The sequence below is a fragment of the Episyrphus balteatus genome, chromosome 1, assembly GCF_945859705.1.
Source record: "Episyrphus balteatus chromosome 1, idEpiBalt1.1, whole genome shotgun sequence".
In the NCBI taxonomy this organism is placed as follows: Eukaryota; Metazoa; Arthropoda; class Insecta; order Diptera; family Syrphidae; genus Episyrphus; species Episyrphus balteatus.
The window spans coordinates 3,369,724-3,393,916 of record NC_079134.1 but is presented as its reverse complement, the minus strand read 5'-3'; the positions used below and the strand labels follow the sequence as shown (position 1 = coordinate 3,393,916).

General features: G+C 31.5%; 2 protein-coding genes across 4 annotated transcripts; both read left to right on the top strand.

The window, feature by feature from the left end:
* Positions 1 to 956: 956 nt before the first annotated feature.
* On the top strand, positions 957 to 10,215 carry LOC129905525 (calnexin). 3 transcript variants are annotated; one of them, XM_055980997.1, is made up of 12 exons: positions 957 to 1,056; positions 1,188 to 1,293; positions 1,399 to 1,527; positions 7,132 to 7,473; positions 7,564 to 7,635; positions 7,722 to 7,855; positions 7,996 to 8,203; positions 8,271 to 8,651; positions 8,713 to 8,853; positions 9,217 to 9,342; positions 9,441 to 9,698; positions 9,763 to 10,215. In XM_055980997.1, the coding sequence occupies exons 3-12, from the start codon at positions 1,417 to 1,419 to the stop codon at positions 9,820 to 9,822; spliced, it is 1,833 nt and encodes a 610-aa protein (XP_055836972.1). In that variant the 5' UTR covers positions 957 to 1,056; positions 1,188 to 1,293; positions 1,399 to 1,416; the 3' UTR covers positions 9,823 to 10,215. The 3 variants fall into 3 exon arrangements, with proteins under 3 accessions (XP_055836972.1, XP_055836970.1, XP_055836971.1); XM_055980995.1 differs by having other exon boundaries at positions 9,438 to 9,698; XM_055980996.1 differs by having other exon boundaries at positions 1,188 to 1,297; positions 9,438 to 9,698.
* Positions 10,216 to 12,504: 2,289 nt separating this feature from the next.
* On the top strand, positions 12,505 to 22,850 carry LOC129905769 (uncharacterized). The gene is made up of 8 exons (XM_055981336.1): positions 12,505 to 12,729; positions 12,789 to 12,899; positions 12,962 to 13,186; positions 18,293 to 18,715; positions 20,916 to 21,107; positions 21,176 to 22,334; positions 22,392 to 22,546; positions 22,615 to 22,850. The coding sequence occupies exons 1-8, from the start codon at positions 12,673 to 12,675 to the stop codon at positions 22,804 to 22,806; spliced, it is 2,514 nt and encodes an 837-aa protein (XP_055837311.1). The 5' UTR covers positions 12,505 to 12,672; the 3' UTR covers positions 22,807 to 22,850.
* Positions 22,851 to 24,193: the final 1,343 nt, after the last annotated feature.

Genomic DNA, 24,193 nt, shown 5'->3' with positions numbered 1-24,193 from the left:
AAGATAAAATTACCATACAAGTTATCTATAATTTGTATGGGACTCATTTTAGCTCGGCTAAAATTTTTCGATAAATTGTATGGGAGCTAAAATTTAGCGCGAGCAGCGTACCAGGCTTTAAAACAAAAATAAATCTTGTTCTTTTTTGGTCGCAAATGGGAAATGTCATTCCTTTTTTTGTTCCTTTTTGTGCTAGGTTTTCGCTGCTCCGACTCGGGTACGACTTCATCTCCGTTTTCTCGGAGTGAAGATTTTCACCACACCAATACATATGCAATCGTCTCCGCGGTTATTATAATTTCCATACTAATTTGAGTCGCCGTGGGACCCGTTTCGTAGTCGAGGTCGGACTAACTTCGAAGCCGATTCGGACTTAGGTCGGACTCGTTTTTACTTGAAGGGTACCTTCAAATGTATATCTCATGTCGTTTTCCAAAATTCAAGGAGTGACACTCCTAGGTATATAATCACTCCAAAAGGAGTGATTTCAAATTCCAAAATTGAAAAAGGAGTGAATTTTTGGAGTGAATTCTTCACTCCCAAAATTTTGAAGGAGTGACGGAGTGATTACCAATACTTCTACATTTGACTTCATGGACTGCTTGTCAAATTGTTCGGTGGTTGTTTTAACTTTTTTTGTGAAGGAAACTATATTTATTTACAAAAAAAAATCAATAAAGTATTGTAAAAAATCACTAAAAGTGAATTTCAAAGATTGTGTTATTATTTTATTCATTATTTCGTATTACAAACACATGCAAAGCAAACGTCAAATCACTCCACTTGTCAAATTCTTAGTGAACAAATTCCAAAATTGCACGAAAAAGGAGTGATTCACTCCCATAATTTTGGAAAACGACATCAGTGAAATCAGAGCTTAAGAAATATAACTATGTCGAAAATTCCAATTTATCGACCAAACAAACCTTCGAGTATCGAAATCAGTTTGACCAACATTCCGAACACATTTAATCGGCAAATGATGTTAATTGACTGAAGTGTTCTCATTAGTGTCGTGTGTGTGCCTCGCAAATTAAATTAAAAAAGTTCTCCAAAGTAAACTTTTTATATTTTACATAAATTTTATTCTCATAAATTCCCATATTAAACATAAATATAACATAGTTATTTTATCCTCAACAAAATACAACTTACTTATCTTCATTATTTCATTAAACTTCTTCCAGGGAGTCGGACGGCGAAAATTTTCTCATCAATTGAAAGGAAAAACCGTCACCGTGTGATCGACCCTAATAAAATTAATCAACCAATCATCACGAAAACGCAGGGAGGGTACGTACGTGTTTTTTTCCTATGAATTTTCTTATGTGTCTAGTTCATAATTATGTTTTTTTTTGTAATATTAATTTAATTCATGTTTTATTCATTTTTTTGCAGATTGTGTTCAGCAACACGATGAGACGAAAATATTTGGGATTAATTTCTATTCTTTTGTTATTGAATTTTGCTATTTGCACTGAGCAAGAGTTTGACGATGGAGTCTCAGTTGATTCTGAAGAAAATCAGGTAAGAGTTCTCATCCAATTCGAATGATTGTTATTTTATCTCGTTTAAAAGTTTTTTTTTTTCTCTCTATTTATCTTGCTAGGTTATTAATTAATTTTTCCGCTCGCAAAGATAGAAGATAAGCCTATCATTGATTAAATATCATAAAGACTTAAAATTTCTGTCAAAAAAACAATATTTTTAAAATCAATGTACAAAAATGATATCCCTACAGAAAACGTGGTGATTTTTAAATGTACACTTGAAAATCTATGATTATTCAAATCATAAGGGAAGGGAAGGCATTTTTATTGCGAAAAGCAAACTAACCTACCCGCATTAAAGAAATAGAACCACGATGTTGGTGATGCGAAGAAAAAATTGTATTCTTTAATTACATTAAAATTGCATCAGCGTTTTGAATTGATGGCACAAAATAAGGGTAGATAGTCAACAGTCGGGCGTATTTGTCACAAGAACTGAAAAAAGTTGGTAGGCATGACGTGTTATATTTTTCAAGGGATTCCCCTCGGGACATATTCATAGAAGATATTTATGTTATAATTCGTTAGGAGTTTATGTTTCGAAATGTTAGTTTAAATATTTGCTAATAAGAATCCAAGAAAACTCTCACGATTCTTCATCAACTTGTTGGCATGGTAGTGAACTTTTTTTTCATTAATAAGAATTTTGTGTAGAGTTTGAAAAATGTATTCGTATTGGAACCTTGGTTGGCATTTTTGTAAACAAAATTTTGATATTTAATTCCCAGTCTGCATAATGCACTGTTTACTTGAGAGCGACCAACGAATGAACGAACAAACAAATGAAATTTAATGTATTCTTAAACTAAATTTTTTAACAAAAAAATATGTTAAACAGTAGCAAGCTAACTATTGTTGAATTTTTTCAAAGAAAATAATAACATAGTAGAGTAACTAAAGCTCAAAAAATGGCAATATTAGGGAACCCCGCCGAACAGCTCTGATTTTGATGATTATTTTTCAAATTTTTTAGGCCACATTTATTATTATTTGAAATTATAAAAAAAATTTCAATATGTATTACAATTTATGAAAAAAATTAAAAAGTATTTCAATTTCGAAGAACTTTTTTTAATAGAACTTTTGAAAAAAAAAAAAAAAAATTAATTAATTTTTTTTTTAAGTTCAACATTTAAATATAAAGTTATTTTTTCTTCATCATAGCCCTTATTGTTGAAAGTAAAATAGCAAAAGTTTTAAGTTCTTATTTGCCAAAGACTTTGATTAAATCAATTATTTCAATTTCAGTTTTTATCGAAAAATCCAATGAAATTGGAGTACCTAATTTTTAAAATTTAATTTTAATTTAAAAAAACAATACGGCAACATCGGCAAACCTATAGACTTTAAAGTATTTTTAATTACCGACGTTTGAATAAAAAGATCATCAAAATCTGAGCTGTTCGGCCGGGTTCCCTAATAATTTGCTTTAGTTACTCCACTAACATTTTAATATCTAAAATTAGAAAAATGTGAGAAAACCTATTGTTCGAAACGACCAATTTGTTTTTTTTTTTAATAAAATAGGGAAAATTTTAGATATTAAAATGTAATTTTTTTTTGAAAAATTTGAACTTTAGTTAGCTTGCTACTGTTAAATAAAGTTTTTATTAAAAAATTTACTTAAGAAATACATTAAATTTCATTAGTTCGTCTATTCGCTCATTCGTTGGGCGCTCTCATGTGAATAGTGTTTAAGGGTTATTCCATAAAAGGGTTTTGGCTGATTTTTGTATGTTTTCGCTCTTATTTCTTTAACTATTCACTCAGTTAAGTATTTTTATAGTTCTAAATATAAAAAAAATGGTAATGATGTATTGAAATAAATAAGTAAATATGTATGTAAACGTATTATAACTATTGTACAATATCTTCAAATAAGATGTAACGGGTGTGACGTTAGAAAGTCACACCCGTAACATCTTATTTAAAGATATTCTCGGACAGCACAATAATTGGAATACTTTTAATATTAAAAACATATGAATATACTTAGCTTTAATGTATTAAAATACTTAACTAAGTGAATAGTTAAATAAAAATAAGATCAACGAACATACAAAAATCTGCCAAAATCATTCCATTCCCTATAAATATTTTTAAAAAATATTTGTAAAGTTAATATTCCTCATGGTAATAAAATAACCTTTAAAAGGTATAAAAAAATAAATGTAATAACCACAAGCAACTGTAAACTTTGATGATTTCATTAGGACAACCGTTTCAAAAAAGAAGTACATAGGTAGTACAAAATATTTTTTTTGGGGCAATTTTGATTTTTATATTTCGATTTTTGCAAACGAAATTTTGTGGCGCAACATGAATTTTAATGGTGAAGCATGAAGGTGAAGCTTGTGGTACTGTCAAAGTTAAAAAGTACGAAACTAATACATAGCGCTATAATGCGAAGTTGAAGCTGACGCTGAAGCTCAAGTAGATTGAAATTTAACTTTTGACTTCATGCTGTGCAGATTTTTGACATTGGTATGGTTAACTATGTGAGTGATGATCAACCCTTTGCACTAAGAAACAATAACGCCTCTCATTGTATCAAGTGCTACTCAAAATTGTTTACTCTACAAAGAATTGAAAATTTTCAACACCTTGCAAAATGAACTCAAATCGGAAAACAACCGTAACAGCATTTAACGTCAAAATATATATTATGTTAGACTCCACAATTAATTGTATAATCTGTTATTTTTCATAATATGTATAATTTTTAAATATTTTTTTGTTTTGTTAAAATTAAATTATTCAATATGTTATAATGGATAAATTATTGTTATTTATTAATTGTTTTGTACACTTAACATGTCAGAACGCAATAACCAAAAAGACTAAATGTACATACCAAGTTTTTTTGTAAATAATAGTTGAAATACTAGATAAACCAACAAACTAACTCATATGAATAGTTAAGGGATCAAGTTGAACAAAAATAGAACTTTTGAACATTTTAAATGGAAAATATATGATTTATTTCAAATTATCAACTCATTGGGCACGTTCAGGAAATATTAGGGACTAGATATTTAGGCAACGTCATTTTCTGAACGGAAATTTGAATAAATTGACTAAATTAGTTTGGATGTAATGCTATTGTCAAATTTCGAAATTTATTTAAGAATTTGACCGGTCGCATGGGTAAGACACCAAACTTCCCTTAACTATAATGAATAAATAAAATGAATTATAACCGAGAATGCACTTTTTAGTTGTTTTTCACACAATTAAATTTAATTTTGCTAAAATAATTCTTTAATTAAAAGCAATCTGCTGTCATGTTGACACAAAAAACTTTCCTAAGTTTTTAGGGAAAATTTTCTTGCCTAACTTTCCAGTCAGCTTTCCAATAAAATTACCTAAATTGGAAGATTTTTTTTTGACAGCTGACCAATCAGAGACCGAGAAATTACTTAAATATTTAGTCCCTAACGTTTCTGAACCTGCCCATTTTTACATTGACAACAACAATGACTTCAGCAATTTGTTATTTTAATTTTATTTCTGCCAGCTATACTTGTGGAAGGATGTCCTTGCGTGTATTTAAAGACATCTTCTGCTTCAAGCGTTGTTTTTATGCTTCAAGCTTCATCCATTGTGTTCAGGCGGTTACTCCATTTTTATATTTGAAAAGAAAAATTGTTTAATTGTCGTTGTTTTTGTTTTTGGTTGAATAAATTAATATTTTTTTTAGATAAATAAATGCACTACCGACTCTTCCATATCCTACCCTCTTGATTAAAAAAAAGGTTCATTTGCAAATAATTTCGCAACCAGACCTCGAAGAAACTTTTGGTTTTTAGTTATGAATAGAAAGAGGCCTTTCTTTCGATGTATCACTCGATGGATTTGGAGGAAATTTTTGAAAATGTATTTTTTTTAAGGCAAGGAGATTTTTTCGCGAAAATCCGAAAAAAATTAATTTGTAATAAAAATATAGGCCTGTTCATTGTGAATTCGTATCTTTAAAACAAAACTTGATTTGAGACTTTGATCCGAAAATATCTGCTTCCGAATGTAAAAGAAAAAAAATTATTCGATTGAAAATAATTCAGCAACCAGACCTCGAAGAAACTTTTGGTTTTCAGCTATAAATAGAGTTTGAAGAGGCCTTTCTTTTGATGTATCACTCGATGGATTTAGAGTAAATTTTTGAAAATGTATTTTTTTAACCTTGATTTTTTCGCGAAAATCAAAAAAAAAATTGTAATTTTTTTACATTAAATCACCCTATTGCGATTGTGAATTTATCAATTTGATAACTGATAAATCTTGAAATTTTACATTTTGCTCATTCGTACCACTTTGTCACAAAACCATGCGAGCTCATGCCTATTATAGTTGGGCTTTTCCGTTTAGTCAAATATAGCTTCCAAATTTTGGAATTAATTTCCTTGTAGTGGTGGTAGTATAGTTTTTTTTTGAAACCTTTATGTAGAATGAATTTTGTTCAATATTTTTATTTTCCAATATCCTGTTTAGATTGTAAGCCTCTTTAATTACCAAAAATCAACAACATTAAAAATTTTTTAGATGAGTCACATATTTATGTAAATTGTTGTTGTCTGTGTTTATTATTATTGTTATTATCAATTTTAAGAAAATAAACTTTGTTGGCTTTACTGAAAAAATACAGAAACATTTAAATGTAAAGACTTATTGAACAGGAAGTTATTTATTTATTTCTTATTATTGCTCTGTTAAATGTGATGATTAGTAGATGGAACAGAAGACTTGTTTGTTTTCGTTTGTGAGTTGTTTCTTGCATAAAAGATAGGCCAAATACTTAGCAATACTTTTTGACCTAGCGTCTGCGTTACTTGCTGATATGGAGAAGTTAGATACTCTGTTATATTCTATATCAAACACAAGGAGATTCTATGAGCTTATTCAAGGCATGGTTTCGTTCACCTGACTTAAATCGGGAGCTAAGTTTATTTTTGCTTGCAAGAAGCAATCTTCATAATCAATGATCATAATTTAAAACGTTGAGAATTTTTTTGAATTGGAAGAGGGTGATAAATTCGAAGAGTTTGTTGATAGAATTGATATCGAAAAAAGCACATTCGAAAGAACTCATATACAATGCAGATATATATTTTGTTGGCCTCGGCTGAAAATTGTAGTTCCCTTCCATTCTAGCAAATGAATTGCACCCAACACAATAGTCGTTGAAAGTTTTGCAATGCATTATCCATCTCAGTGTTTCCCTTCCTCTTTAGAGTTCCGAACTTCGAAACAAACGTAGATCGACTCATGCTTTGAAACATTTCCCACCTTTCATAACGCTCGAACTGTGTTAATACATATTTTACACAAAACCACAGTAATCCCCGCCTATTAAAAAAATAAACCATCTCTAACCAAAAGCGTGTCTGAGAAGCTCTACAAGAAGTTTATTTTTTTGTAAAATAAAAGTTTGGTAAATGGCAGGCGCATCTCGGTTTTTAGTGCAAAAAGAGGTATTCCGTTCATTGTATTCAGTTTTTAACAAAGTCTTTAAATGACCTAGTCCCACTCATCGGTCAAGACTATTTGACAAACTAACAAATGTGTATAACTTTTTTATTTTCAGGATGACGATGTTGCTACTGTTGAGACTGTAGATGAAGAAATCGTTTATGAAAGTCCAAAATACGATGCCAGTAAATTCTATTTCGTTGATCATTTTGATGATACCGAAAAATCAGAAAAATCCTGGACTCGCTCTCAAGCCAAGAAGGATGATATTGCTGAAGAAATAGCCAAATACGATGGCATATGGAAATTCGAATCACCTCAAAGAATCGTTTGGAAGAACGATATTGGACTTGTTCTCAAATCAAAAGCTAAACATGCTGCAATCTCATCGCCTTTAAGTAAACCCTTCAAGTTTGAAGATAAACCCTTAGTAGTACAATATGAAGTTACAATGCAGGTATTAATTTTTGTTTTTTTGTTTGTAAAAAGAAATTCCCAGAGTTGACATGTTTTTATTAACAAATAATTAAAAAAAAAAAACCAACAGGAGGGTCAAGAATGCGGTGGTTCATACATTAAGCTATTATCTGCCGGCAAGAATTCCGAAGATCTTAAAAAGGTAAAGAACTAAATTCCTAAATTCACATTTGCTCCACATAACTGTGCCTACAACAACCAAATTTTCATTTCCTAATCCTCATTCAGTTCAATGACAAGACCCCATACACTATCATGTTCGGACCAGACAAGTGTGGGAATGACATCAAATTGCATTTCATTTTCCGCCACGTAAATCCAATTAATGGTTCCATAGAAGAGAAACACTGCCGCAAACCCAGGTACGAAGAAAAAAAAAAACAAAAATATATATAATTTATTGATTTTGCTTATTTTCTCTAATCGATGCCAATAGTACTAGTTGCTTTTGATGTATATGTATACTATATGTAATTGATTTGTTTTTGTTTTCTTTAATTAGGGAACGCTTAGAGGAGCCTTTCAAAGATAAACTACCACATTTGTACAAATTAGTTGTGAAGCCGGACAATACATTCCAGATAAGCGTTGACCATAAAGTTATTAACGAAGGCTCACTACTTAGCGACTTCAATCCAGCTGTTAATCCACCAAGAGAAATCGATGACCCATCAGATCAAAAACCAGACGGATGGGATGAACGTGAAAAGGTACTAAATTATGAACTAATTTTTGTTTCTTTTTTATTTATTATTGTTTTTTTTTATTTATTTGAAGATTCCTGATCCAGATGCAGAAAAACCAATTGATTGGGATGAAGACGCACCACCACAAATTCCTGATCCATCAGCAGCTAAACCCGACGGTTGGTTGGATGATGAACCAGAAATGATTCCCGACACAAATGCAGTTAAGCCTGAAGACTGGGATACAGAAATCGATGGTGAATGGGAAGCACCGCTAGTGGATAATCCTGTGTGCGAGAAGGCTGTCGGATGTGGACCATGGAAAGCACCTCTTGTTCAAAATAAGGAGTTCAAGGGCAAATGGCGTGCACCTTTGATTGACAATCCAAACTACCAAGGCAAATGGAGCCCACGTCTGATTCCCAACCCTGATTTCTTTGAAGATCTCAATCCATTTGGAATGACTCCAATTGTAAGTATTTTCGACTTGAGGAAAAGATATAAAGTTCTTGTGCTAACTCTCTTTTTTACAGTCTGCAGTAGGAATTGAACTGTGGTCAATGTCAAGTGATATCTTGTTCGACAACTTGATCATAACTGATGACATCGAAGTGGCAACTGATTTTGCATCAAAAACATTCGACATAAAGCGAAAGTACATTGACAAAGAATCGGTAAGTAAACTAAGCACAAGATTTCTTCAATTTTTTTTCTAGCAACAAAAATTAAACGTTTCTTTTGCATAAAGAAAACTTTATTACATCGAATTATGCGACGTATAAATTACAAACCCGGATGGTGGGCTTTGTATTTCTGTTATTTAGCAATTCCATTTACTTGCTATTTCTTTTATCTTCGAAATCGAGTTCGTGAAGAGGTACAAGCAAACATACCGACAAATATATTCTCGTGTTGCTACAATTGTGCTCTCTTATCCTCAGCTTGATTTTATTTTTAGTTTAATTTTTTTTTTCTTTGGTAGAATTGCTAATTTATTGTATAAACTTGTATTTCCTTGTTGCACACATTTATTTTAGGAAACATTTTTGAACAAAATGCTGCAGTATCTGTATGAGAATCCTTGGCTTTGGCAAATAAGTATAGTTTTGTTAGGAACACCGCTAGTATTTTCCTTGTATCGCCTCATTAGTGGCTCGAAAAAGGTAATGAAATTGCTTTTGTTGATTGCTCAGATGTTTTTTTTTTTTGTTATAACTAGTTTTCTGATCAATAATATATATATTTTTTGTACAAAAAGAAGGAGTCTTCAGGAGAAAAGAAAAAAACCGATGAAGTGACTCCAGATGATGAGGAAACAAAAGAAACTCCCCAAGCTGATAATAGCAAGAAACCATCTAGTCCCAAAGTGAAGAAGGCTGATTTAGAAGTTAAGAACACACCAGAACCAACACCGCCTAATAGTGCGGTCAGTAGTGAAGAAGAAGAACAAGAGGAGCTAGTTGTAGAGAGAGAAGAGGAAGCTGGGAAACCAAGTTCCGAAGCTGCCGAAGAGACTGAAGTATTAACAAAAAAAAAAATTAATGAAATCAAATTGTATTTAAAAAATAAATTATTTATTACAGGAACGAACAACGCCACCAGCCGCTGAAGGTACTCGAAAGCGCAGGCCACGCAAAGATTAGCAAACTTAATTTCCATTTGTTTCTCTATAAATTTTTTTTTAAATAAGGATCTATTTAAATAATATGAATTTCAAAAACAAACAAAACAAAAAAAAAACTATTGATAGATATTTATATTGAATAAATTGGTACATTTTGTTTAAATGGGTGAAAAACAAAAGTTGCGGGGGAAAACTAGGTTCATACTAATTAAACGACAGTGTCGCCGCTTAGTATTTACTATACTATAGACAACTTTATGAGAATGTATTGATTTTATAATTTAATAATTTAATTTCATTAAAATGCAGCAATTTAGTGTTAGTTTAATTGTTTATTTTTTCCAATAGAATGCTAAACAAATAAATTAATAAAAACAGAAAATAATAAAAACACCACCAAATAAAAATTAAATCAATGATTGTGTTTTGGTGAGATAGTTTTCAGTTTGCTTGAGTGTGGTTTTATTCTTACTAATTTGCGATAGTTTTAAACTATGTACTTGAGGCACATTGAATTTTAGTTGGAGATTAAGAAACTGACAAATGGAATCATTCCCAGTTATATGGAAAATGGGTAACAGGAGAGTTTTTCTGGCAGAGTTTTTATTTCGTAGGTATATCTGTAAAACACTGTAAGGAGATGATGTAATTTAAATAGAAGGAACTTAGCCTTGAAAGCTTGGTCAAAGTGATTTTCAACTGGTACATATTACTAAAACTCACGCCTCGAAGTGGAATCACACGGTCGTAGTGAGGTATGCATTGTAGCGGAAAATTCTCCGATTTCATACCAATTATACTTCGATGTATGCTTCCGTCTGGTAAAACTCTCCGATTCATATGAAATCGGACAAATATTCCCTCACTAGGGCCGGTAGGCTTTAACATACAGACAGCCCTATTGTGAGTTTCACGTGGAATGTTTTCCGTCCGGAATATTTTTGTTCGCCCGGAATTTAAAAATTTATCATGAGTTTCACCCGAAGGGAATTCACATTTTCCGCTAAACTAGTTTCTTGTTCGGCCACAAAATTTTAGCGAGAGAAGATCTGTCGAATACCTGACAAATCTTGTTGACGTGAAACTCAAGTATGTCTTATAACTCGATAAGGAAGTATGATTCTTGGGTAAAATCTAGGAATTATTGTTCAAAAGGTTATATACACATTTCGCAGATGAGTCTACTGATGTTTCAGACCATCCAGGGGCCACATTCTATAAAAAAGAAACGAAAACGATAATTCGTTTTTGAAAAACGAAAGAAAATGTGAGACAAATTCTTTGGTTTTTTCAAGTTACATGAAGCAAACCGTTCGCATACACGAAAACGTCTGTTCGTTTAAGAGATACAGAATCCCTACCCAGTTTTAGGACCTACAAAATTTACCGCCAAGTCCGAACGACTAAGCAAAGATGCACATTTTCATGACAATAGCCGTTTTTTATTATCCCACTTGATCCATATAGATCATTAATTAACACGTATTACAACAACTACATGAGATCTTGCTTGAAAGGCAAGATCACGATTCGTGATCCTGATGAAAAGCAAGATCACGATTCGTGATCCTGATGAAGCAAGATCTCATGTAGTTGTTGTAATATGGGTTAATTAATGATCTATATGGATCAAGTGGGATGATAAAAACGGCTAATGGTGACGGTGTATCAACTCCTCGCAAGTGTTGTAGAACTTACTCCTGAAAAAAATCTTTTCATTTTTAGTTGGTGGAGGCTGGGAACCTTGACCTCTGGCGTCATAGTCCATCGCACTAACCAATCCGCCTTGGGTTACTGCAAATAAGGATAAATATAAAAAATGAGCTTTATCACTACGTGTTGCTAGCTTTTAAGGCTATCCCAAATATTTCACGCCGAAACGTTGACATTCCGGTGTGAATTTTTTTCACACAAAAATGATGATTTTTTTGTAGTCGGTCATCGTTGGTGTGGGACAACCTTAAACGCTGTCAACAGCGTTTTTTTTAAAATGCTATTCATATGGAGATGTGGCAAATGGAAGAAAGATACTTTAGAGCAAAATTTAAACGATTTAGTTAATTGCTAAATCCATTTAGTAAGTTACTAACTTAAAAATCCGTACGCATTTATTGGCTTAGTAATTTACTTAATCGTTTAAAATTTTGCGCTTTTATTTTTAGGTTAAATTCGAGCGAGTTATTTGTCCATAGCTTTGTGGAATGCGTTTTGTATTTGTAGTTATAACCAATTTTCTATATTTAAATATGTAAATAATAGAATGTTTTCACTAGAGCCCAAATGAGATAATTTCGCAAATTGTCAGTTCCAAGTTAATTTTTTTCCTATGCGTTTTGACATTTGAAATGACATAATTTGGGAAATTACCTCATTTGGGCTGTAGTGAAAACAGGCTAAAAGATCATTTAATCACGTTATTTAACAATTAAATTATGAATAATTTGATCATTGTTTAAGAAAAAGTTTTAAAAGAAATTCTCAGACATTGGTCGCAGCTCTTAAAAATTTCTTTTGCGATTCTGTCGTGCCTTAAAAATTCGCACATCTAGAACCTGCATTATGCTTCCTCTAGTTAGTCACTTTTTATTGCATATTCTAGGGCTGAATTTGACATCCATATTTAGCAAATATTCGAACCACTCTGCCAGAAACTTGACAGCTGTCATCACAAAAATTACTTTTGCTGTCAATTTTTTCATAATTGTTTTTAATTTTGTGCATTTGCATTTTTGTTCAATAAAAACAAATAACAAAAATTCATTTCCAATTGAAATTGAAAATCACAAAAAAAAAAAAATAGCACAAAATATGCTTAATAAAACCTGCCACTTATTTACTCATTACTAAACTAAAAACAAAAATAACCACCATGGACGAAGACATAAATCCCACGATTCTTGATAACTTTGAAAACAATTGCGAAAGTGTATGCATATTTTTTCTACTTGCTACCATTTCATTAGTTTTATAAAACAATTATTACAGATGGACATCAAAAGAACCAACAACCCACAAGGAGTTCTGAGAGTTGGAGTTGAAAGTGCCAATCTGCAATTCATGAACATTCATAGCAGGGATCAAGAATTTATTGATCATGTATTTAATCCAAATAAGATTGCGAAATATTCAATAAAATTTGTTCCATTTTTATCATTTAGACTCTCCTTGGGCCAGAATACATTGGCAATACAATATCAAATAGTTTTATGATTGATTTGATGGACGAAGAACAACACGATGGTTCTGGTCAGACAAATTCCGATTGTCCAATTGCTGCCTTGGGCTCGAACGAGTCATTTCCATCTGAAGCACAAATGCACACGATTCTTCAGTTTGTCAATAGACAAGGACATATCAGGAATCAGCCAAATATTAATGTTGTCGTAAGTTCAAGTAGTATACAGGTAAAATAGGCATTTAAAAAAAAAATGTTACACTCATTAAGGACCAATTTATTGACTTTCCATTAAACTTAAATCGCTATTAAAAAAGGGAATTTTAAAATTAAAAATCAATTTCGTTTAATTCAGTCTCTTTTAAGGATTTTTTTGAAGTTTGGCATCATTAACTAATTGAGCATTAAATTTAAAAGTAGTTTTAGTTAAAACACCAAATTCGACATTTTAAGAGGGATTTTTAGAGCTAATGGAGGTTTTAAACAGAATTTCTATTTATTCACTCTCCATTAGTGTCAAATGTCATTTCATTTATTTTTTTTATTTGAATTATTATTTTATTTGAAAAATGTCAAATGAGCTAAAGAATTATTAAAAAGTCCAGACTAGAATTTTTTTAGGTATAAACACATGCATTTGTACCATAAAAAAGAACAAAATTCAAAGAAATTAATGCATTTCTTGTCTACTTCGCACAGATAATACTAGATCTACTAGATTATATTCTCCACTTCAAAACTAATCATTTTTGAAATGCTGCATAATACATACATAACATACATAACATTGCAATTGAAGCCATGAGAAAAAGAGATATAAAGCTTACTTCTAAACCAATGACACGAGATGAATGCCGATAACACTTAAATTTAAGTTGTTATTTGACACCGATGGAAAAAATTAAAAATTTCACTTAACTCCTTCTTCTTCTCATGATTTCAATTGTAGGTTGTAGCATTTTTTGGTTACCACTGGTATATCGTTAATCTCTTGCATTTTTTGGCGTTTTCAGCTGCAAAATACTTACGGGTCATAGTTTTTTGGTTTTTCTTCCAATTCAAATCTATTTGATTTGACAAAATTGTAGCTTTTGACAGATTATTTTTCAAACAAAATAAAAAATCCCTAGGATATTTTTAACAGAGTTTTAAATTTAAAGTTTCCATTAAAAGTAAGGACTTTAACTAAAGAAGAGTGAATTAAATGAATTTTTAATGATGTATACTTAAAGGCGACAATAGTTTAACGAGGCCGTTAACTAAAGCGATAAATTTCAAAATTTAATGGAGGCTCAATAAATTGGCCCTAAGAAGCAAAAAGTTTGCTTTTGGAATAAGAATAGGGTTCTTGACGATGCGACCAATAGAAATCAAGATTCAAGCTGTTTTAAGGGACAATTTATTGAGCCTCCATTAAATTTTGAAATTTCTCGTTTTAGTTAAAAGCGTTGTTAAACTATTGAAGCCTTTAAGGCCCAATTTATTCACTCTCCATTATTTTTAAAGGCTCCATTAAAAATTATAAAACTGTCAAATCGCATACAAATTTTAAAATTTCCCTTTTTTAATGGCGACTTTAAATTTAATGGAGTGTGAATAAATTGGACCTAAGTACACACCATTAAAAATTCATTTAATTCACTCTTCTTTAGTTAAAGTCCTTACTTTTAATGGGAACTTTAAATTTAAAACTCTGTTAAAAATATCCAAGGGAATTTTTATTTTTTGAAAAATAAATCTGTCAAAAGCTTCGATTTTGTCAAATCAAAAAATATATTTGTGCATACATAGATTTGAAATTAAAGATTTGAATGACGAATAATATAACAAACATAAAAACTGGTGCAAAAAAGAGGGTATCAAAATGCAAGTGTTAACCAAAAACTGAAGGAATTGCTATGAAGATGATTCCAGTGTAGTGTGCATTTCTGCGTAGTAGATGCATTTTTTGTATTTGTGTCCATTTAAAATCTTAAGTGCAATGTTGTAATGAAATGAAAACGTCGTTTCTATTAAAACGACTTGTATTACTGATTTTCAACTTTAACTTCGTAGTTCCCTCCGCCCTTTGCCCCTTTTCATTATGGCACGATAATTGTTTTACTCGAACCTCAATTTTGGTGTCCCTGAGCGATTCTTTTTTGTGTCGTTTTAGAACTAACATATTCGGGTATATATGTATATATATGTATGAATCTAAACCGATTCTTAGCAATCGTACGAGTGACGATAAATTGGATACACCATCAAATTCTGTAATAGAAATCCCAAAAGATACAGGTGCATAAAAGCGATATTTAATCAGCAGTAGACCGATTCAACAGATATGTATAACTTCATTGAAATCGTATCATAAAATTTGCAAAACAGTTAGGACTAAAAAGTTATTTCAACCATCCTTTGAAGACATTTCATCCAATTTTTCAATGTTTATTTTTTCTTTTTCAAATAAAACAATAAAATAATTACAGAAATGACATTTAACGCTAATGGAGAGTGAATAAAATCATATCATGTTTAAAACCTCCATTAGCTCTAAATATCCTTCTTAAAAAATCGAATTAGGCTTTTTATCTAAAAGAGCTTTTAAATTGAATGCTCTATTAGTTAATGATGTCAAAAGTCAAACTTCAAAAAAATTCTTAAAAGAGACTGAATAAATGAATTTTGTTTTTAGGCCCAATTTATTCACTCTCCATTATATTTAAAATCTCCTTTAAAAAATTGAAAACTGTCAAATCGCATACAAATTTTAAAATTTCCCTTTTTTAATGGAGACTTTTAATTTAATGGAGTGTGAATAAATTGGACCTTAAATTTAAAATTCTCTTTTTTAATGGAGATTTAAAGTTTAATGGAGAGTCAATAAATTGGGCCTAAGGCCCAATTTATTCACTCTCCATTATTTTTAAAGGCTTTATTAGAAATTATAAAACTGTCAAATCGCATACAAATTTTAAAATTTCCCTTTTTTAATGGCGACTTTAAATTTAATGGAGTGTGAATAAATTGGACCTAAGTGACTTTGTTTTTGAGACTTTTCTGTTCAATATTTTGTTCGTTTTTTACTTGCCACATAGGTATAGGTACTATAGGGCAAGTTTAGGATTCGTAAAAAAAATCGAACTCGAGATAACAATTTTACATGACATTACGATGATGGAGAATGCCAAAAAAGTGGGTCCGGCAATTCTGTCTGTATGTCTGTCTGTCTGTCTGTGTGTCTCTATCTGGAGCTGCAGCCTAAACGAGTGAAGTGATTTTCTTCAAACTTGCTAGTTTTTATGACCAAAAATAACGGTACCTGCCATATAACGGAAATAGAAAAGTTAATTTTTTTCAAGAGCCAACTTTTGAAATAAAAAAAATATTTTTTGTACTGTTCATCGAAGGTACCTGTCATAGAACGGTTTTTTTCGTTTCTGAATATCTCGTACAACATTAACCCGATTTAAATGAAAATATTTTCAAAAAACGCATTTTTGGATTTTTTAAAAATATTTCAAATTTTTTTTTTGAAAAATCAATTTTTTGAAAACGGATCAATGAAAAATTTTGAAATTTAGTTTTTATGTGTAAATTAATTATTTCTTCAAAATGGCATACCAACTTTTTTTTGAAAAATGTTAAAAATTTTTTATATATAAAAAATTATTTTTTTAAAAAACGGCTCCAACGATTTTCGAAATTTTTTTCTAAAATTATCTTTTTATACAAGTAATAAAATGGCACACTAAGTTTTTTGTAAGAGATCATTTAAAGCGGTATTTAATTATTTATTTTTTTTTTGCACCACTTATGTATGTATGTTCCGTGCAAATATCAAATTTTAAATTTTCCCTTATTTTGTTCAATGAAAAGCTTTAACATTAGAGTAACTTTTACCATAAGAGCAAGTACGTGCGACCCCAGTCGTGCAATTTATTTTTTTTTTTAATTCAGAACTCTCCAAAAATAGAGCCGATAGGTTAGTTTAAAAAGCTTATATCTTGAGTTCTATTTGTCCCATCGCCAAGATCGAGGTTACCAGGATTAGGGGAAAATCATATAATGCCGCGATTTAAAGCTGCCAGACTTCTTAGTTCGTTATTAGAACTCATAAGGCTATAAAACTGCATACTCACATTTTAGTTATACCTCCACTCCCTAAATTTGCTGTGGGCTCTCGGTCTATAGTAGTTATATGAAAATAAAGAAGTAAAGGAATTTTTGTTTAAGTTGTTGCATATAAATGTTTATAATTTTTTTGCACTTGTTGCAGTAGTCAAAACTTTTTTGTAGACAAAAAATTATCATAAGGTTTTCACATTCAATATTTCAAATTTCGCCGTTTTGGGTTCATGATTGAAAAAATTCTTTTTGTGAACGCCTTAGTAGCAGAAATAGAATATAGGAATGATATCTTAAAAAAACATTTAAGAGGTATTTCAATTGCGTTAAAAATTAGGTTACAATTTTAATCTTGGTTAAATGTTGACACTAGCGTGGTGATAAAATAGGTTTTACTGTAGAGAAGGATAAAATTTTAACGAAGATGAGAACTTTTACCCAAATACTAACTCAATCGACACACGGCCTTAGTAGGCTAGGTTTATCCGAGTTCACATACTTGGACAATAGGTGTGTTTTTTGTTACCACTTTGCTTAACTGGACAAAAAAACGCAGTCGAGGCTTAGCAATTTACACTTTAGCCCCTCGGGCTTAGTTGTTTAACCCAGACATTTCTCTGGTCTTAACTTTTTGAACAGTTTTGAATCTGTGCTACCAAAATATTTTTTTCATAAATTGTTTACAATTGGTTTACAAACGGAAAACTAACGTTTGGAATGACTAAATGTATTTAACTTGTTTTGCTAGCATACATTTTTGTATCTCTTTATAAAACATACAAGAAAAGTAGGTACAAAAAAAAACCCCGAATCGAAAACCGTAAGGATTTGGGATGAACAAGTTACCAAATTCTGAGAGCCCTTAATTTCCCCAATCAGCATATTTCGGTTGATTCATTACTTTTGGGACACCCTGTATATTACTTAAACAGTATATAGTACTTAAAACCCAAATACATATAGTACAATACTAAATATTATAGTACGGTTGGGAACCCTAAATAAGAACCAAAGATACAAAAGTATATTAAAAAATGTTAAAGGGTGTTTTTTTTCGAAGAGACAGTAAAATCTGTAATTGGTCCCAAGTTTCATGAGTGTAACAAATTTTTTTTTTTATTTATTGATTTTATGTACTATTTTACCTGTACTAAAGTAGAAATTAACAACTTTGTGTTTTTATTTAACTCTTTTTAAACTTCAGGAAAGTTCAAATGATCATCTAATTCATCAGAGCGACAAAGAAATCATCGACTCTGAATTTCTGGCTATGCAAGGCAATTTATTAAATGACCAGAATTTCAAATTATTTTGTAGTCAGCAAATTATTCCAACTCAAGAGGCATTGAGCAACGATTTGAATGTACCTCAACTTCAGAGTCTGCCTGTGACAACAACACTGCCCATAACATCAACGACATGGCATAGTAAAAAAGATAGCTTCCAACAACCCCTCGAAGAGACTTCAACTGATCTATTGGGACCTTTGGGCGGGGCGACTGCAAAGAAAGTTCTTCCACATAAGAAAAGAATATCTAAAAAGTTGAAAAACTTGGACAAGGCAGAGAGCTCTAATTATGAGCTGCAAATAAGTCCGGAAAGTCCTCCGCGAGTTAATCGGTTTGTGGTGAGTAATGATAATTTTTTTTGCAAATTGGTTTGGGTTTTAAATCTTTGACTCTTTTTCCGGTTCTGGTGCGAACCTATCATTACAAAAATGTAAAACATTTCATATAGGTATGTCGAAAAAAGTCAGGCCAAAACTTTAACCTTACTATTAATACTGTCAAATAAGGTGAAAAAAGGGGTAAACCTTAAACTCTTATTTGACTGGACTATAATAAGCAATATAGAGCTAGAGTCAGTTAATAATTTAAGGTCCAATTTATTCACACTCCATTAAATTTAAAGTCGCCATTAAAAAAGGGAAATTTTAAAATTTGTATGCGATTTGACAGTTTTATAATTTTTAATGGAGCCTTTAAAAATAATGGAGAGTGAATAAATTGGGCCTAAGTATTTTAGGATTAACTTATAACAACAAATATAATTGGAATTAAAAAAAGGTATGAAAAAGTAATTCTAAAACTTTCGGCAAAACTTTTATTTCCGACGAGATCCGTTATAAACAAAGACCCTATTACTGCTCTTCGTTCGATACGGGAAAAAAAAACCCCGTCAGAAATATCGTGTCTTCGGAAAAGTGTCTCAAAATTCAAACTGACATACAAAATAAATTGCAACCCAACATCAACCTACCCACCCTGGTTGTGTAGACCCGAATCTTTTGAAATGTCGCTGTCTGTCATCGAAAACGATCTCAAAACCAAGGAGTGGAAATTTATATATTGTGACGGTTCTAAAGCAACAAATCATACAAGCTTTGTGGTAACGACAGAGAATGGTCAATTACTCAGGCATGGTCTCTTGTCTGTGTTCGCATCAGATTTTTTGCCGAAGCACTAGCGGTCTATGAAGCCTTAAAATAAGCCATCAATAAGAGAAAAAGCAGGAGACGAAACATCAACGTTCTAAATTTAGATACTGTTCAAAGAATTATAACACGTCTTGATTTTAAATTATAACTTTGTTAAATATATAACTCTTTAATAGCGAGCCGAAAGCCCTTGCAGCCTGTGCTCTCTAAATTTAGTACTTAATTAGCAATTTAAGATTACTATGTTAGTCTGTATAAATAAATCTTTTGATAAATTGTTAGAGAACGTAAGGAAAAGTGTAAGCGGTCTCTTTATGAAGACACTTTACATTTCCACTTCAAAAGGTAGTGTCTTCAAGCTGCATTCATACTGAAATGTATAGCGAGCACTCTATTTTCAACTTTTTCGGTTCTAGTGATTCTTGGAATTCATCTTAGGATCAAATTTCAGAGATTAAAGTCTAGAAGTAAAATTCCCGGTTAATTGAAATCGAACTAGAAAGTCGATTTGAGCAAAGTTTTAGAAAATTATTTCTAATTAGCATATAATTGATTCATTGGCGCTGTTTTTTTTTTTTGTATTATAAAGAAATATCTGGTGACAAATATGTTCCACGTGTAGTTCTCGTCATTTTTAAACCAGTGATGCAATCCATGTCTCTGTGATTAAGTCCCTTTTGACAAAAAAAAATTTCCCTCCGATAATTTTGTCATTGCTGCTGAGAAACTAAGCAAAGGAACGAAACAGCGTTAGATCCAAAATCATATAACAAGTTGTTTATATGTTTGCTTACTTTCAAGGATGATGTTAAAGAAATCGTATGATAGGGCGTCATCTTGTCTTGAACCTTTTTTTTAACATCAAAGGTATCGGTGGTTCTTTGACGACACTGACGGTGCAGATAGCATTCTCCATCGTCAACAGGCGGACTAGCTTGTTGCCAAAACTAGACATGGCTCTATACAGCTCGTCTCCTAGGTTTTTCCAAAATCTGCCGCAATGTGAATATTTGGTCGATGTTGGACGTTCCAGGTTTAAAGCCAGGTTTGATAAAGACCTATCAGATTGTTGACGAAGGGTTTCAGACGTTCACATAATACGACAGAGAAGATCTTATAGGATGTTAAGGAGAGGGTGCGTAGTTCAGAGGGTGCAATCTGCCTTTGGGCGGAGTTGGTTTTGTTATCGATTTTGATTCAGATTAGGCCCAGTTAAATCTAAACTGTACCGCGTTCCTACTTATTTTCTAGTATGTAAGATTATACATATATATGTAAGTAAAGAAATATTTTATCTAGATTGCGTAAATATACCTTCATCCATAAATTAATTTTAGCAATACTATCAACAGATCTATGCATTTATTATTTCTGAAATCTACATTTGTAGGTCTCCAATGGGGCACATTACGAGTGTGAATTATGTGGAGCTATTTCCGAATCTCAAGTACAATTCTTTGCCCACCTTAAAGGCCACTACGAACCGACTATTGTGGAAGAAACCGAGTGCATAATTGAGAGGCTTCCAACTTCTTCCATTGTTGCTGGTGTGGCCGACGAACCAGTAATTAAAGAAACCGAAGTAAAAATGTTTAACTTTCAACAATATTAAATCCTCCTTTTATACATTCTTATTTATATTCCCAAAAGCATGCTCCAACAACTAACGTTGTCCCAGACCACCGAGTTTTTAGTGAAGTTGAATTAAATTTTGAAAATTTCAATGAAGTTGTCGAGTTAACAGCCCAAGAACATCATCAACATCAACAACAACAACAACATCACCATCAGCATGATAACACCGTACCCATTCCAACTGATATTAAAATCCTAGACTCAAATAGAATGGAGTATGTTGTCCAAGTACAAGAACCTGCACAAGTTGTGTGTAATGTCCACGAAGAAGTTGAATTTAGTGATACCGAGGACATGTTGGAAGGAATTCGAGGTGTCGTCGATAAGGTATCGATTGACGATACTTCCAATGATCTTGACATGCATCCGAGAGATATTTCTAAAGAATCATGGTTTACAAATAATGCATTTAATGGCATTGCTTTCAAAGAAGAAATAATTGCGAATGAAAATTTCGGAAGACGAACAACTGAACTCATGCCAATGCCCATCCATGAAACTGATGATGAACGAAAGACTCCAATGAACTCAATCGAATTCAATAATGACGATGACTTTCATGACAACACCACAATTGACAACACAGAAGGTGGAGGCAGTTCAGAGATAAATTATCCCACAAGTGTTCAGGAGGCAAATGAATCAAATGTGAAGCGCAGAGGTCGTCCCAAAAATACAATTGTCAAAAAAACTCCAAAAATTCCACATACCGATGATGAGGAAGAAAGTTCAGATGAATTTGTGGAAAACAATAAACGACGTTACATTTGCACTAAATGCAACCGAGAGTTTAACTCGTGCAATGCGCTAAAATATCACAATTTGTCACACACTGGCGAACGTCCTCATCAGTGCGAAGTCTGTGGGAAATCATTTTATGCCCAAAGTGCCCTAAAATCACACATGCGATTGCACACCGGCGACAAGCCGTATGAATGTGAGCAGTGTCATCGTAAATTCCGTCAATGGAGTGATTTGAAATATCACATTGTATCCATTCATTCGGATATAAAGAATTACACATGTGAGTTCTGTGGCAAATCGTTTTCTCGAAAATACTCGCTGGTCATTCATCGACGGATTCACACAAGTGAAAGAAACTACAAATGTGAATTCTGTCCGAAATCATTTCGGGCGAGTTCTTATTTACAAAATCATCGCAAAATTCACACAGGTAAGTTAGTTTGATATAAAAAAAAATAGATACCCATTGATTGACTTTTATTCAAAGGTGAAAAACCATATACATGTGAGACGTGTGGGAAGAAGTTTCGAGTGGGTGGTGACCTTCGTCGGCATAGTAGGACTCATGAGCGGAAAGCACCGAATGAACTAAAAACCGCAAATCCAGACGGAGAAGGACCTGCCAAGACAAAAATTCGCACTGTAAGCAATGAAAACACCCAGATTGTAAGACAAAAGTAATAACTTCATTTATATTGTTTTTTTTTTAGATGAACAAAATCGATGAAATTGTCGATGAGATCAAAACTGATGTACTCCTAAAAATTGAGTATCAAAAGGAGAGTAAAGATGACTTGCTGTTTCTAGATAAGATGGCAAGCAAGATTGATCATCTTTTTAAGACTGAAGAAGATTTTGTAAATGAAGATTTAGCAAACTCAGACCTATCGTTTGTAACTTAGTTATTAAGTTAATCCATTTATTTGTATAATGTATTTATATCAAATCTAAACAAAAGAACTATTCATTTTTGCATGTAAGAACTTTACCCTAAAAACTAATGAATACAGAAAACATGTCTCCTTTAAATTTATCATTACTGCTTTAAATCATGGTATTTATTAAAAACACAAATTTTTCTTGTACGTATATCTTATATAAAAGTTCTTAAACAGTTAGATATATTGTTAATTTAATTTGATACAAAAATTCCTCCCATTGTTTTTTTTTTTCTTTTCTGAGCTAATAAAATCGCTCGAGTGTTTCACAATTTAAATTAATTATGCTCTTTTTGTGTTGTAATTTTTTGTTAAAAATCTGCAATAAAGTTTAAAAAATGTGTACATTTAAATTATTGTTGTTTGGTGTTTTCTTTATTTTTGTTTTTAATGTTGACAGGTTGTTTAGCGATATCAAATGTTATTAATTTCAAGTCACTGTGGCGTATACGTAACTTTTTATCTACTGAAAACTGGTAATATTCAAATTAATCCCTTTTGTTCTATGTAAAATGATTATCCAACCATCTATCAATTCTAGAAATATAAATCTATATCTATAATCTATAATATGTTTCAGGGATTAATTATTTCAACCTCAATTTAGTTGAAATTTAATTAAAAAAAAATAATCCATGATAATGGAATTTATTTATAGTACAGGAGCTGCAGAAAAAAAAAAATAAAACTATAATTTTTTTGTATTCTCGATTGGTATAGTATTTGCAACATTTTTACCAAATTTAAAAAATGCATATATTTTGCCAAAACTTGCATATATTTTGAGTATTCACTTATATTTCTTAAAAGAATTTTATTCAAAATACACACAAATATTATTTTATAATTCAAGAGGATAATACGTACTTTTTTTTGGACAGGACAGCTATCAAAAGCTGCAACTGCATTGATAAGCTCATATATAGAATGTCCCAAAAGTAATGGTGTAAACGGGCTATGGTGAGAGACTAGCGTATGGGCTCTCAAAATTTGGTGACTTGTTCTTCCCGATTCCTTACGGTTTTCAAACAAATCCAGTTTCTGTGAAATTTCAAAAAAAAAAAAAAAAAACTCCTCTGAAACTGTATTTTTCTCTAATTTTCATGAAAATGTCGTAATGCTTCCCAGATAAAAAATCACACAGGTAGATAGTATTCTCGCTCATAAGCGGCTATAATAATGTCGATATGTTGATTTCGAAGGAATTCTGCATTAATACCGATCATAAAAATATATTTATGTATTCTGACCATTGATTCCATAAAATGCAAAGAAAGCGACCGAATAGTAATTTTAAAAAAAATCAAAACAACTTTTTATTCCTTTAACAAATACATTTTTATTGATTTAT